Source organism: Caloenas nicobarica, chromosome 11, assembly GCF_036013445.1.
Source record: "Caloenas nicobarica isolate bCalNic1 chromosome 11, bCalNic1.hap1, whole genome shotgun sequence".
Classification (NCBI taxonomy): Eukaryota; Metazoa; Chordata; class Aves; order Columbiformes; family Columbidae; genus Caloenas; species Caloenas nicobarica.
Genome location: NC_088255.1, coordinates 5483512 through 5499796, shown reverse-complemented (window position 1 = coordinate 5499796; position 16285 = coordinate 5483512). Strand labels below are relative to the sequence as shown.

Sequence of the window (16285 nt, the reverse complement as noted above, 5' to 3'; positions counted from 1 at the left end):
GCTCTCAGCCTCCCACCAATGGAAGAGTGAAATATTGTGATAATACCAACAAGGGCTTTTTAGAGATGTAGAAAGTACCAGGTGAGAAGGAGACCAGAAGCTTCCTGGTGATGGCAGGGGAACACCAACAGCTTCACCCAGACGAGATGAGGAGTATTAACGCTATCACAATACTGTAGCAGCACACACAGCCTGCAACAGAAACAGGTGCAAATCCCCCCTCCCCAACAACCCAAAACCACATGGGCTGGCCTTAAGTTCCACTAAGCCCTGTGTGAAATAAGGATGCCAGCGAGGCCTCGGGCAAGTGTTTTCAGGAATGCCCACAGCACATCTGGAGGGGCCCTGGAAGCCGTTGGAGGTTGCAGGAGGTGGCAGCGGCATGCAGAACCCCTGGGGGCAGGGACTGAGGCAGCCCCCCCTGCTTGAAGAGGCCAGACAGTGGTACGGGGTTTCATTAACCCTGAGGTGCTCAAGTTCCCACAGCTCATTTCTCCAGGAATGTGGGTAATAGTTTATTGCAAGAAAGGAGACCTCCAGTGTGCAGAAGAGGTGTTGGAGAACAGGATCTCCCAGACATCCAAATTCTTGTGCAGCTACATATTGAACACCTGCTAAAGCCCTGAAAGAGTCGGGAGGCACGATGAGGGGAGCAGGGAGAGAGAGTAGCTGTGAGTTACAAACTGTTCAACTGTGAAAACAGCTGCAAAATGACTGAAAATTAAAGGCAGTCTGGTGCGAGAAGAGGGAAGTTCCACGATGGAGAAAGCATTCCACTATTTGGTTGCCTTTCCTCTCCCTCTACCCTGCCTTTAATTTAAGAAGCAGACAAAGACAAAGCAAAATCCACTTGGAATCCACCCCACATCTGACCTGCCAGGGCTTCTCTTCCAGCCTCATGCAATTGTTTTTCACACATTGCACAAAGGAGCAGGTTAAACCCCACCATTGGATTTAACCCCCTCTGCACAAACAGCATCCAGGGTCAGAACTGCTCTTTGTCGGAGCTGCCAGGCACCACCCGGGACTCGGGTGACACAGGCACTTCTCCAGGGGCTGGTTGCACTGGGACCTCACCTGCTCACTATGAGAACGGAGGTGACATCCCACTGCCCAGAATACCCTGGGAGCTCTTTGCTTGTCACCAACAGCCAGCACAAACCTCAGCAACAAGCCTAATGCAGCCTGTGCCAGACATTTGGCAAGTCTGAGACACTTAAAGTTTTAAAACTAACTCAGCAGCTCCAAAGATGGGAGAGATGCAACTTTCCTAGTTAGTACTCAGACCACACACTGGCTGCTATATCTCTGGAAAACACAGGAGATTACAATCATTATCCACACTTATGAATAAAATATTCCTTTTATTTTAGTAAAGTAACAAAGCTTATATACAGATACAATAACTGTACATTCCAATTGAAAAATAGATTGCGCTTAAAATCGTTGAAGACACACAGAGTCTCTTAGGAACACAAACAACCGCAAACCTCCCAATGCCTTCGGCTCCTGTCTTCTCTCAGGAAATCAGCTCGTTTTGTTCTGAATTATTTTCTGCTGATTCTCAAGACATTCCTTCAGCTTGTCTTCAGTGAGCGTCAGCCTCTGCTCCAGGATGGAAACCGTCTGCAAAACAAAGCGAAAGCTGCTGTTGAGCCACTCACGAAGACAAGCTACATACTGTACCCTTGGTGGGTAATGAAATGTTAAATCCACAGGAGGATTTTGAGGTATTTCAGGGCTGTAATTCCAATATCAGCATTTTAGCAGGGCTGAGCCCCACACAACTTCAGAGAGGAACAACAGAGTCTGATGGGCACAAAACCCTCCTGCTGACAACATCGAGCCCCTGATACAGCACTCGGCACTTTCAAATTGGGCTCTGCATTTCGCTTCACGGACACGTTCTGTCCTTCTGTGTTCTCGAGCCACCAGACCCTCTTCTGCTAACAAGAGACAGAGATTTTGAGCAGTTTTACCCAGTTTTAGCTTTTTAGTTTTAGCTTTGCCTCTCTGCTTCCAACTCTTTCCTCCCTTCCCTGAATACTGTCAGTTTGCTGCAATTAAAACATGCAAAACTTGATGGACAAGCACGATGACAAGCAAGAAAACCCTCCCAGCGTAAGGCAGCGCAACAGGTGATGGAGGAAATTGAAGCCTAAAGTAGCATTATCTACCTCAACATAATGACTTTTTGTGTAATCCAGTTACCCCACAAAGGATTGTTATATCTTTCACCTTGAGCTGAAGTCATCATGTACAGGATGCACAACAGGAAGAACATTTTAACCACGTGGCAATAAAAGCCTCTGCTGAAAACCTTTTATTGATCACTCTGAGGTAATCAAGGGACCCAGCTATGCAGAACTGCTTTCAGCTTCCAAAGACACCGGAATGGCTGATAATAGGCAGTGATGATTTAATGCTTTAATATCCATAAACTTATCAGCAACAATCAATAGCTTTGCATTCTGAGCATTTTTACTGCATAAATAACATCCTCTGTTAAAAACAAAGGATGTTCAGAACCTCGGACTTTAATAAAGTAATTCAAATAAACTTGGACAACCGCTGTTTGTATAGGAGTTATACATAGAAAGCCTTTTAATAGCGCATTTCGTAAGCGCATCTCTAAGTGCCTGACAAAAGAAAGCAGGTCTCATTATCCCCATTTTACAGCTGGGGAAACAAAAGCACAAAGAGAGGAAATAGCTTGGCTAAGGCCACTTGAGACTAGGAAAAGTCTCCCATAAAATGGTTTGGGGAATGAGAGGAATGGTGGGGTGAGGGGGGAAGAAAGAAAACAGACTAGTTAAAACCCCACCAAGCACTATGGCAAAGCCATCCTGCAAGATCGCATATCAAAGTCAGAAAAGGCTGTGCATCACAGCATTTACTGTAATGCACCATTTTTCCCCCTCCCTAAACAAAGCTTACTATTTATTATTAAAGCTTATTTCTTCTGCACATGTACTGCTGACCTGTGACAAGGCAGAAGTGCAATTCTGCTGCCTAATGCAGCATTGCCACAACTGCACTAAGCTTCATCTGAAAGAAGAAAACCCTGCATCGCTTAAATATTCCAGTGGGCTACACAGGTTTTGTTTAAGTTTTTTCCTCCTCTATTGCCACCCCTTTGAGGCACAAGAGCTGCAGTACACAGAGAAACAGAAGCAAAAGTTGTGGAGCCAACAGGAGCCCTTCCGTGTGTTCAAAGGAGAGAGGATTTCATCATCTTCGCCTCCAGCCATGCCATTGCCCAGCAGGTGTTTTACAGGGATCAGGAGTAAAGCTGCCCGGGGCAGAACACAGCTGGCTGAGTGTCTACCGGGGGTTTGCAGCAAAGATCTTACCCTGCAAGCAATCAGAGAATGAAAAGCAGTAGGGATCCTGGCTTTTCCATTAAAAAAAAAGAACTAGTAACTCAAGACCCAGTTAAAAGAAGGGGCAAAACGTTGCATCAAATTTCCTTTAGAAAGATAATTAACTGACTGAATGTCCTGGTCACGCTGTCCTGCTAGAAGCAAAGCCCCAGATTGCTTGTGGTTCCTGCACCCCACGATTTACTGCCACCACCAGCCTGCCGATGCGAGTTAAGTGCCGTTACACACAGCACCCTGAGACTAAGCACAAGTAAAGCAGATGTCAGAAAGTGTTGAATTTGTGAAAAAGCTGTAAGGAAAATATTTACTGGAATGGAAACTGCATGTAAGTATAAGCAGAAAGCTTGTAGTGAGTATTTTTTGGAAGCTAGAAATGGAAAAGCAGCAGTCAGAAATGAAATGCAGGAAGTCCAAAGTAGGAATTGATGACTACAGTCCATTTAGACTTGGATATATGATGCCTGAAATACAGAGGGCACCTGACATTCTGGGAAGGTAAGGGAAAACACATATACTGCCCAGCTGCTATTACTGCTATATTGTAACTTACACATGAAAGTTCCTTTATAAGGAGCTGACAGAGTTTCACGATATTTCCATGTTGTTATTTATAAAGCAAGTCCTTGTTGGCAGGCAAATTAAACTGCAACCCATGCAACTGCTGCAAGTTTTTGCTATTGCTTTTCAGAAGACATCAAACCAACAGTTAAGCCAAGGAGGAGAACACCATTAGCCAGATCCAGTGAGGGTTCACCACAGCCAGTTTGTGCTCGAGCCCTTTCCCCGTGGCAGGATCGGGGCTTCCCCTTGTCTCAGGGGCACAGTGCGTCTCCATTACACACCAGGGAGTTAAATGCTGGATAATTTATTTAAGCCTCGGCTCAGATTGGCAGAAGAACAACAACTTAGGCTTAAATGAGAAGAAAGATCAACCTATTTATTTTTTTAAGGAGTATTTCTGACATTACAGTAAATATACTGCGCATTACTATGGACACCAGAGCAGAATATGGAATTTTTCACACAAACCCAAAATTTACTTAAATCACTTCTACCAACACTTCCTGCAACATTTGTTTTCATTCATCTTCATAGATTTAGCCTAGAAAAAACCTGCTCTTCTCTTTGGAAACACTAATGAGAAACTACGTAGAAGAAAAAAATTGCCTCCTATTTAGTTGTTGAGTTCTGGGGAACATTCAGCTCCATCCTCCCGCAGGACACCTACACTGAAGCACCCGGTACTCACACTTACTTATATGATGACAAGCCTCCATGATGCTATTCCTCCATGTTATTTTTTCTCCCTCAACCCAAATAACAGTAATTTGTGATGCTGTTCCAAGATGCTTTCCATCAGTATCTCCTCCTCAGTCCCTATTAAACATTTCCCTGTGTGATCAGTAGCAGAGACAATTTAAGAACCACTGCCCTGAGGGCTGAGGCTTTTGCAGCAGCCTGGAGGGGCAATCAGTCACAATCAGCCCTGCGCTTTTGAGGAGGACAGATAAGGGGAACCAGGTGCTAAGGGAATGCCAACAGAAACCAGTTCCACAACTGTCAAGAGAAACCTGAAAAGCAGAGTCCAGAGCAAGCAGAGTCCATCAGCTGCCCTCTGGAGCAGGGCTGGGAGTCCTGCAGAGAGACCCACCTGGACAGACACCTCTCATTAGCTACAGCAGTGCTTAACGAGAAGCCGGGGGCAACAGGGCAGAGCAGTGGAAGGGGTCAGGCTCAACCCGCCAAGGGATGACAGCCCAGCAAGGAAAAAGGCGCAGCTCCTGCCCTGCAAGCAGCACACAGGTTTTTCGGTGTGCCACTCACACGGGCTTCGATTGAGTCAGCACCCATACAGCAGAGGGGATGTAACACCGCTCCAGTTGATCACCAGCAATTGTGGGACCCCCAAAACCCAGGTATTGATACAACAGTTGCTCAGATCAGGGAGCAACAGCTTGGCTGAGCCTATGAGGCATATGATCCTGCACACCGACTGCAAAGGAGATGTGCTTTGTCCATGTGCACGTACAGTATTACACTTGCACTTCCATTCCCATCATCATTCCATAACATAAAATCCCCCTCTCCGTTGATCTTGAAGGAGGCAGAAGTAGTTTCCCAACTTTACTTAAATAAAAAGATTCTTAAAGGTTGCTCTACCAGTTCTTCTAAGCATACACTAAGAAAGATTTTGCAGGGCACAAACATATCAAATAGTCCAAGACAAAACATTACTTCTACCTCCTCCGATTTTTCTTTCCCATCTGACATGTTAATTTATGAAAACAGCATTTTCTTTTCAATTTATCAAAAAATGCACCTGCAAAGAACATCCAACAGATGCAGAAGTTCATACGTTTCCATGCAGTTAGCTGCCCCAGTCCTCTGTGCTGGTATGAGATGAGGTTCAGGGATGCCTTGCAAGAGGTACAATGAAGACTACAGATGGTCAATGGATTTACAGAATGAGAATTGTCAAGCTTGACCCAGAGTTGCAGGCAGAGCTCTGCCCTCTGTAACAAGCAAGGCCAATGCTGGTTTGTTTTTGAAAAGCTGGAAGCCCTGCTATAACTTCTTATTGTTTTCCCTAAAAATGGACATTTCAGAGTGTATTTCAGTCTCAAACATGGCCCAAAAGTACAGCAAGTAAACCAAGTAAAAAGTGCTGCCTTAGCATCCAAGGGTCCCTCCTGGGCAAGTACTAACAAGTGTGTTCAGAGGTACCTATATAGCTCCAGGGCACGAATTCCTGACACCTGACCACAGACAGCATTGAGGAGACCTGCTGGCACTGTACTGGGCAGTAAAAGCAGTCTTGCAAGAAAGGACAGTTGTTAATCTTCAAATGCACCAGTTAAAGTGAGTAATACTGACAAGGAGAGGCTCCAATTATTGTATGGGCATCACTAAAATGGCACCTCCAACACCCACTAAGTACAGTCCTGAGCATATACGCAGTCCTATGCAGAGACAGGAATGACCAGATACCCAGGTAAAGTAAGCTTGGGAGCCCTTTCTCTAAACTAATGCAATGAGTGAAATAAACTGCCACAGGAAGGGTTTGCAGCAGGGTAGCCCTACCTACCTTTTACAGAAAAAAAACCCCAAAATTAACTCCTTCCACCAACAAGTTTAAAATATCAAACTTCAGCTGCAAGATTAAGAGGCTCATGGGAGAACTTGTGCAGCAAAAGTCACTCTGAGGTTCAAGCATGAACTTGTCTGGTGAGCAGCAGCCTTTCCTCCTGTTGTACTAAGTTTTGCCCTGACTCGCTGTCAGCGCCCTTAGACCTCAGCAACTGCATCCACAGAAACTCAGAGCAGACCCCCATGATCAGTAAACATGCCTAAAGCAAGCCAGGCCTGCCCTCCTCCTGTGCAAGTCATGTCTTAACACGGTTTTATGATGGGACCTGGAACAGCTACCGACATTCTGTATGCTCTGAAGCGTTCTCAGCAAAAGCTGGCACTTTAGACTAACACAGGTAGTAAGCCTCATATCAAAGAGTATAACAAGGTACGAAGCCTTCAGCTGTTAACACTTCATGTAACAAACAAATGCATGCAAGGCTCTGTGTGCTGCAACCAGCCTTACTTGAGTGGTCAGAGATTAAATACACAATTAAGGTGGCTTTTGTCTTTTTTTTGTAAATGTGAAATGATTTCTAAAGAAATGATAGCTCCTCATCTGCTCAAACTAAAACAAGATCTGCTATCCCAGAGACATTTTAAGTAAGTTCTGTAGCTTCTCAACATCTCAATTGCTTTGAATGCAAACTCTAAGGTAAATTCTCACAAGCCTATTTGTATAGAATATTTTACACCAGGCTGATTTACAGAAAGAAGACAGCTCATGTAGCACTTCAGTCTTCCTTTAATGCAACTTCATGAATTCTCCTGGGTTTACTTTATAACATGCTTCAAATTCCACAAACTTTCGTATTTGTTACTACAAACCACTCAGCCCCAGTGTGGCCAGACAAGGATGCACCGGTCAGTACTGCTGCACAGCTTTGTGTTCAGAAGTGCCCCAAGCCCCTTGACACCATTTTTGCACATTCACCCGGTGCCACTGTTGGGTCATGCGGATTAGGAATATGTGATGACACCTGCAGAAGTGCAAATGGAAGCACCAACCTGACCTCACCAGGATCCCCACGCAGAGCTCCAGAGCTGCTCCCAAGTCATGCGGCTGAACAACTTTCATGTCTGTTCTCTAGTGCAGGGCACAAAAGTTCATGGCCCCACCAGCTCTCTTCAGCCAACAGACACATGCTACTCAACACTTGAAAAGTAAAGAATTTTTTATATTTAGCAGCCCAAAGCACTACAAGAAGGAAGTGGAGAGCTATACAATTCAAACCCAGTATTGCTCAGTTAACCACTCATTCTTATTGTGACTGTGAGGGTGGTGAGGCACTGGAACAGCTGCCCAGAGCAGCTGTGGATGCCCCATCCCTGGAGGTGCTCAAGGTCAGGTTGGACGGGGCTTTGAGCAACTTAAGTCTAGTGGAAGGTGCCCCTGCCCATGGCAGAGGGATTGGAACTAGATGATCTTTAAGGTCCCTTCCAACTCAAACCATTATCAGCTGCCATCTGTCCTTCCACCTCCCAGTACACTCCAACCCTTTAACTAAATTATAGTAGCAACTTTGGTCTGCTCATGCAGTAGACTCAGTACAGCAAAGAGTTATCACTTGCAGTGCTCATTGTGCTTTTTACAGTAGGAAAACCACACTAGAGTACCCCAAAATTCTAGTATGATCCACTTCACCAGACCAAGCAGCATTATCAGTCCTAGTATGACAGTGACCAAAGGGACTGTGGAGGACAGAAAAGGATGTCCTTCGTATTAAGTCAATCCTAGCCACAAAGAAGATGAGCCGCAGGCTCTGCCAGCTTCCTCCACGCAGTGTGGGGACACAAGGCACACAAGCTATCTGAGCTTTTCCATTTACAGCCCTCTTACTAAAAATGTCCCATCACACATTGCTGTGGCTTCAGTCTTGACAGTTGATCAGCCAAAGCTAACCTGACGGCACTTGCGTTGGATCCTGCAGGTTTCTGAAGGGGAATGGCTGCAGGGTCCTGCAGCATACAGCAGCCACGCTGCAGGGCACCTGGACCCCTGTGGCCAAGCCAGCCCAGCAAGAGTCAGGAGACTGAGTTTCACCACACAGTGTGAAAACACAGCAAACTGAACTACAACAAAATATCCAACCACGTACCCTGACAGCAACTCCACAATATAGCGTTTAGCAACCCCAAATGAATGGATGTCTCCCCCAACCACAAAGACTTCATATATCCTTCCTGTGCTGCCCAATCTATCTTTTGAAAGGATGCAAATCACTCAGCTAAATTAACCCGGCTGCTGGTACCCAATGGCTGAATAACAATTTATATTAATTTGCAAGGTCTGCTTGTGAAGATGAACTGTGGGAGGTGTTTAGCATTCTTCCCCACTGCAGGATAATAGAAGGAGAAGGTCCTGTGGACCTCTAGGGAAACACCACACTTGAGAAGTCAGCCTTCCAACAGTGTCCTGCTAATACAGCAATATCCTGAAGAGTGCATTTAATTCAGGCAGTTTCACAAAGAAGAAAAATCCATTTGCATCTAGACTTAGATTTTGTAGCAACCATATTTTGGAAGTGAATTTCAGAAAAAAAGTAGCTCTGGGGACAACATACAGAGGACTGGCAACCACTAGGGTGCTTCACTTGTTTTGAGTGAAAGATCAAAGCTACTGCATCTCCAAGATGGTTCTGACTCACAAGAAATAGCCTCCATGTCCTTTAAATTAAGATTTAAAAGCCAGGCTCATCTGGCATTTCACAGATTTTTTTTTTTTTTTCAGATGGCCACTTTCTTATTGGCGTTTTGGATTTTGAACTATTTCTTTTGGAATAAAGACTGCTTGCAGGTTTTTTCCCCCGCTATGTGTTGGGTTCACATGTGGCCAGTGGGTGTTCACATACTGAGATCAACATAGAAACCAAGACATTTGTGTAAGGCAGAGGCAGCAGCACTCGACCAAAAAAAAAAAAAAAATCACCACACACACAACCAACCAAAAAAAACCCCCACAAAAAAACCCCAAAACCAAAACCACACAAAACAAAACCCAACTTTCTTCTTGACTTGTAACTACTCAGACATAAAACCATTTATTATACTAAACCAGTTGCTTAATCTACATTCAATACCTTTCAGAAGAGAGTAGCCATATATTCCTCACCAACACAAGCTTTGGAGACCACATCTTAAAAAAAAAAAAAAAAAGGAGGAACAAATTTGCTTTTACTAGTTTTCATTATAAGCATTGCACACACAAACATTTGCAGTTTTAATTAAAAAGTAACTCACTTGTCCCCATTTTTTATGCTAGAGAATTTCATTTAAAAATTCTCCTCCCTCTGCCTGCAATCTTTTCTGGAGTGAAATAATCCTGTAATCTCACATGAGCTAGATTGTCCTTCAGTTCAGGCTTGGATTATTTCACAGATTTAGCAAGTCCTCTCCATTTCAGTGTTGTTTTCTCCTGGCTTCAATACAAGATTAGTTTGGGGAAGTACATAAAGCTGTTTCCTGTGGGTGGATTATCGCAGCTATTTAAGAATTTTATGCTAACCTGATTCTGAACTCTTCATTTGGAGCAGACATCTTCCTTCCCACACAAAAGCAGCAGCTTTTGCCTCAGTGCCCGCTGCCCACCAGTGCCACAGATTCAGAGTGAACAAGGCAGCTGCAGGTGGTGGTGGTGAGGGCAGGAATATACGACTCCTTGAAGATGATCATTACAAACACAAGTTTTCCACTGCAGCCAAGTTACTCACAGATGATCTTTTCAAGTGCAGTTCAGCTGCAAGTGCAGAAAATGCATTTGAACCAAATAAACTCTTATTATCTGCTCCATTTTCATTTCAGCCAAAACACACCTCTCTGTTCAAGGAAGTTATCCAAGTGACAAAAATCACCTTGTTTTCCCTTAAACTTTAATATTCAGCCGACCTCCTCATATAGGCACTGAGACACCAAGATTGAGCCTTTGAATAAAAAAAAAAAATTGATAAACATTTTGTATTTTCCTCCTTTTCACATCTCTGAATTGCCAGTAAAAACCAAGATTTTTTTTAAACAGAGACACTGACAAGATACTAAGCTGCAGAAAAGGGAGGAGTAAAGCATCTATATATTTACCACTCTCATCTTCCTCATTCCTTTGCCAGATTTGAATTGCTTGCTTTCCTACAAAGGGGCATCGCAGTATCCCTAGGTAATCCAGAACTACTGGAAACAACCAGCATCTGTCTGGGTCTCAACTGCACTCATCCTTCAAGGCAGCAGAATTAAGCATGTGCTACTCTTCTGAAAAAGGCAGTCAAATATTAGCTTCTTTGTGTGTGAAGTATGGCCAAACACAAACCATGTTTAGGAAAAAATACAAAGACCCTGCCAGGTCACATTAGAGACCTTTCGTACAAGTAAAACAAAATATGTCCTGACAAAGTTCTGGTGAAGAAGGAGAGGAAGGTTTCACTGAATCGAAGATCAGTTTAAAGAAAGTTACCAAAACCTTAAAGAATAAAATCACAGCACAAAGTCAGTAACAAAAATGAAGCTTTGTAAATGAAGGGGCCACATCTATTTGCTGTAGCCATTACTGCTAGATGTGGTATACAACAGCCACCAGTTTCTTCTGATTCATCTGTCTCTAATCAGAGCTGAGATGCCCAAGGGAAGGAGCAAGTCTGCTCAGGTGCATCCTGCAGCGTGGGGCACGTCGTCTCTGCAGCCCCCACGCTTCTGCTTGCAACTGTGGGAAAAGACCTCCTAATGGAATAAAAACAATCCCACTGTCTCTGAGCACATGACACCCCACTTCATCTGGAAATGTACTGTCAGAGGGCAGGTGCTGTTAACTGGTGAGCAGACATGGAGCTTCAGGTGTGCAGCTCAGACAGAGCTGTGCGCTGGCACGAGATGACGGGCTGCAGCTCATGTCTTACTATTGCCCCTTTCAGCAGAAACTGAAAGAATTTTCTCTCCTTCCCACTTTTACATGATACCAGGTTTAGCATGATAAACCTTGAAATGATAGCTCCAGAAAAGGATATTAGGAAAATAAATTAGGTTTATAGTTGCATAATTTCCCAGAGCAGTTTATCACAACTTCAAGTTTCTCCCGCTGGCACATTACATCCTGTTCATGCAGTGTTGGAAACTACAAGAACAAAGAGCGCGGGAACTCAAGGTACTACATCAGAAATATATTCAAGCTCCCATGAAACTAACAAATCATAAACTCCTAACAAAGCCATGGATGGCTATAGCAATAGAGAGTTTCTGGAAGCATCACACAGACTCTGTCCATTCCCTTCAACTGTATGGCCCTGCTTATACCCTTAGTGTTCTCTTTAAAAAAGCAACACTCAGGAATTATGAACCAATGACTTGCAACAGCAAAAGGAGCATCCTGAGCTCTTCATCAAGAAGAGAAAACAACTGACACCTGCCATGTGATATTTATGGAATCATAGAAATGTTTTGGTTGTAATAGACTGTCAAGATCAGAGTCCAACTGTTAACCCAACTCTGGCACTAACCCCTGCCCTTGAGAGCCTCATCTATATGTCTGTTCAACCCCTCCAGGGATGGTGATTCCACCACTGCCCTGGGCAGCCTGTTCCAATGCCTGACAACCCTTTCTGGGAAGAAATTTTTCCTGATATCCAATCTAAACCACCCTTTCCTCTTGTCCTGTCGTTTGTCACTTAGGAGAAGAGACCACCCCCCTCCATGCTACAACCTCCTTTCAGGTAGTTGTAGACAGTGATAAGGTCTCCCCTCAGCCTCCTTTTCTCCAGGCTAAACTGCCACAGTTCCTTCAGCTGCTCAAATTGGCATAAGGAAAACACCCAAAGTTTAGGTCTGCCAGCAGATGCCCTCCAGAGTTCCCTTGGATGGCTCTGCCTTACCACCTGCCTGCATCCCTCCTCTGTGAGGAACCTCCTCCCTTACTCCAGGCAGGACAACTTCTTCCAGGCTTGTTTGCTTAAGTTTCTTTGGTGGTGGTTTGCTTCACTGCTAAATATCAAAACCTTGGCATGAAAACGAAGAATTATGAAGCCATTTCAGTGTGTCAGGAACATCTACTTTTACAAATGCATTAAAATAGTGCTAATACAAAATACAACTTACAAAGATTAGAACCAATGGGAAATTAAGTACTTCAAGCTACAAAAAAAGGTAAAACGCTGTTGAATGCAGAGTTACTCAAGGCAGCTTTTTTTTTTTACTATAATTTCAGACCTATTTCCAATTTTATCCTATAACCCACTTAACTTATTCCTCCCCCACTGATCTCAATTTCTCTTTCTACTAGGTTTAAAACAACATTTGGAATTTTCTTTGGTTACACAATATCTTTGTGAGAGATGTTCACACTGCTTATATCTCGTTTAAATCCCACACACACTGTTTACTGCAATATTTGCCTGCTCTAAACACCTATGAAGTTGAAAAGGAGCCATTACACATCCATCAACAGAAGTGTGGATCTGATTTACGTAATGAAAGATAATGATCACATTCCAAACTTGCTAGGGAGACATAAAAACAATAATAAATATTTTGTGTATAGACTGGGCAAGAGGACCTAATGTCATAGAAGATTCCCACCTTCCTCCAGTGTTCAGCATTTCAGAGATCACAGGAAAAGTGCTTCTTGCGTTTCTGCCAAATGAACTTAAATACCTTCTGGTTTTCACCCTACACTATGTAGGTGTCTGTAGTCCTGGAATGTTTTTAATCCCTAAATCAGCCCTACTTCAATCCCTTGATGGGCCCTCCAACCCATCATCTTACACTTTTTGACAAGTCCAGAGAGCCTACTCAGACTAGTATTCAGTGTGTTTAAGACCTGTTTGCTTTTCCTCAGAAAGAACATTCAAGCTCACAGAAAAACCCTCCCACGCAGATTTTCCATCCTACGACCATGGTTTCATGCACAGTAGATCACCAGTGTTTACTACCCCATGCTTTCTTCCTGGCTTCTCACATACCTCAAAAATACACAATGAAATCCAGCCCCAGACAGTGATCAGAAACAGTATTTCTTCACAGGAGCAATGAGAAGCTATTTAAAGAAAAAACAGCTCTATCCCCCAGTTCTTACTAAGTAAACGCATACTGTGATGATCACCATGAACGGCTGGTACTGCTCAAGCATTGCTTAGTGACTCTGAGAAAGAGTCGTATGCTAATGCTTTAGCAAGGGATTAGCTGTCTGGAGCTGTGGGTGAAAAGCATGTTTCAGAGATGAGGCACAGAAGGGCCCAGACTTGTTGATGGGAGGAGAACACTGCAGAAATGGGACTGTGTAGGTGAACGTTGGGTGGGGGAAAGGAGCGGGATCTGAGCAGAGTTTACCTAGAGACCACAGTACAACAGAGGAGGGAAGAGACAGAGATTACTTACCACAGAGTCCTACTGCCAAGGACTCCTTTAGGTATCACCTTAGATAAACCTTGGCTAAGAGCATGGGGTACCAGAGCTGGTTCAAGCAGTGCCCTACACTGCAGCATGAAGGGTAGAGCAGGGCCTGAGCTCCAAGTCGATGTGAGGGAATTGATAGAGATAAGCTGACAAGGAGATGAAAACAGATTTATCAAAAAACTACTACAAAGCAGAGGTTTTGAACCAGCCACACTTTTATTCTATGGAGCTATTGCAAAACATTCCCAGTTCTTCTAGTCAGAGGCTCCTTTCTCATTGCAAAATTAAAGAGCAAACCATACCTGAGTCAGAACATCCAGTTGTCCCATAATATGTTCCAAGGTATTTGCAAGGCTGGTCTCCTCCTCCTGCTGCACATGGCTCCTACCAGAATCCTGAGTTTTTGTTTTCTTTAGATGAACACCACAATCCATTTCTGACTGCTGGAAAAATAAACAGACAATCTGCTATTGCAATGCAAACAACCAGAGAAAGATTGTTGTTTCATGGAAGGTGAACAGCAAAGAACAGTTTATGTCAGGACAGGCTAAGCTATTAAAAATGGGCAAAACCCCCCAGGAACTATTTGTTTTTGCCACAGCTGGGAAAGGAAAAGCTGTTACAGATTTGTCTGTCTTTACTAGGTGGAGTTTTTGTTATTTTCTCCTTTGTTTTGTGTGTGTGTTTTTTGTTTTTAAACTTTCATCAGGAAAGGCAAACCTTATATAACAACCTTGAAGCAATCCTGCAAGGTTCAAGTTTTGCACATGCAAAGAGCTTTGGCATACTCATGCGGTACACATAGACTGTACAGGTAAACCAAGACTCGCTGAAGCCACGTGGAAGTACTATAAAACATCCAAATTATAAGAATTAAGTAAGCTACTCTGAGAGGAGTCCAATTGTTTCACTCCAACAAAGCAGTAAAAGCCTCTCTCCATGTCTGGTACTTGTAAGGAGGCAAGGATGCAGTACTGTAGCTAAGTTCAGCAAAAGCAAGATGTTCCAATATGCATTAAAACAGACAGTTTTGATTTAGTCATTTTAATTTTGTTTATATCTTGAACTGGTTTTCCCTCCTCAATGAGGTTAAGAACAAGTTTACTTTGAAGTTTCAATTTCAGCTGTTTCAGTTATGCAAGCTTGAATGTTTCATTCAGAATAAATTAAGTTTTAAAAGCACAAATAGTTCTTTACTAGAGAACTCATTCTTCTTTCCTTCTCTTTCAAAATGGGATCTTTCTTCAAGAACAAACACTATTTGCATTATTTATCTGCATTACCACCAGTAGAAGAAGTTCAGAGAAGTTTATCTAACTAAACAATGTAGCCAACTGATTAAGCAATTACAAACTTAAGTGATTCAGTTTACACTAACGGACAAGATTTGAATCTAAAGGCAAGATCACAGCACTCAAAACGTAATTCTCCATGGCCCAATGCCTGGTCCAGCTCCATCCCATTACTTATTACTCACGTAAGTGACTGAAGTTTGTGAATCAATAAAGCAGCGAGGAATTCTGTCAGACTGAAAAATGGTCCAAGTTCTCCTGCATGTATTTTTTCTAAGCAAGAAATGAAGAGTTGCTTCCATTCCATTGCTCACCAACGCTTTATTGATTTACCTGCTCATCTCTGTATTTGATGCCAGGTGTATGCAGATGTGCAACTAAGCTGCAACAAGACCTTAGACAAGCTCACAGAACTTTAAACTCAAAACTGTTCAATACATTATGAAAATATATATACACACACGTGTGTATACACACAAAAAGTAGATATATTTGAAAAATAAATATATATTTCAAAAAAACGCTGCTGCTGGGATTCACTGGTTTAGGCCACAGAAAGGCTCCCAAGGCTGAGGTCCAGCCCAACAGTTGGGCAAAATAAGTAACAAGCAGTGCAAAGAACAGAAATGTGACCACATAGGGAAGCTGGAGACTGACAGGGTGGGAGGTGAAGAGGAAAAAAAGAGGCCACAGCAACAGTGGGCTTTGACAGGAGAATGGCTTTTTGCTGTCCAGTAACTGCTAGCAAGGGCTGATCATCCTTCCAGCCCTGCCAACCAAACTTTCCTCATCTAGCCAAGCACCATGAGAGCAGTTTAGCATAAGGAGCAAGAAAAAAAAAAAAAAGAATAATTTAAAGGATACATATGATAACTGCACCACAAGGATCACCATGCCACACCACCAGCTTGGGATGCAGCTGGGTACCAGGTGGCACCAGCCACACCAGCCTGCGCTAATTTGCTTCCTCCCACTTGCCTGGATAATTTGGATTATCGACAGGTCTCAAGCCAACACAGCCCACACTTGGGTCACATCACACAGCCTCAGCATTTGAGCCACATGCAAACTACTCCTGTGCTGCAGGTAGCCCAAGAGCCGCATGTTGCT

General features: G+C 43.5%; 1 protein-coding gene across 4 annotated transcripts in view; it reads right to left on the bottom strand.

Annotated features, from left to right (window-relative positions):
* Positions 1 to 1367: 1367 nt before the first annotated feature.
* POC1A (POC1 centriolar protein A) overlaps positions 1368 to 16285 on the bottom strand; it is a 56477-nt gene continuing 41559 nt past the window's right edge. For 3 of the 4 annotated variants that reach the window (XM_065642441.1, XM_065642437.1, XM_065642439.1), the window contains 2 exons: positions 14186 to 14326; positions 1368 to 1626 (listed from right to left, as the gene is read on the bottom strand). In XM_065642441.1, coding sequence (XP_065498513.1) covers positions 1528 to 1626; positions 14186 to 14326 — 240 coding nt within the window. In that variant the 3' untranslated portion in view covers positions 1368 to 1527. The remainder of the gene's footprint in view (positions 1627 to 14185; positions 14327 to 16285) is intronic. The other variant, XM_065642438.1, reaches the window with a different exon arrangement.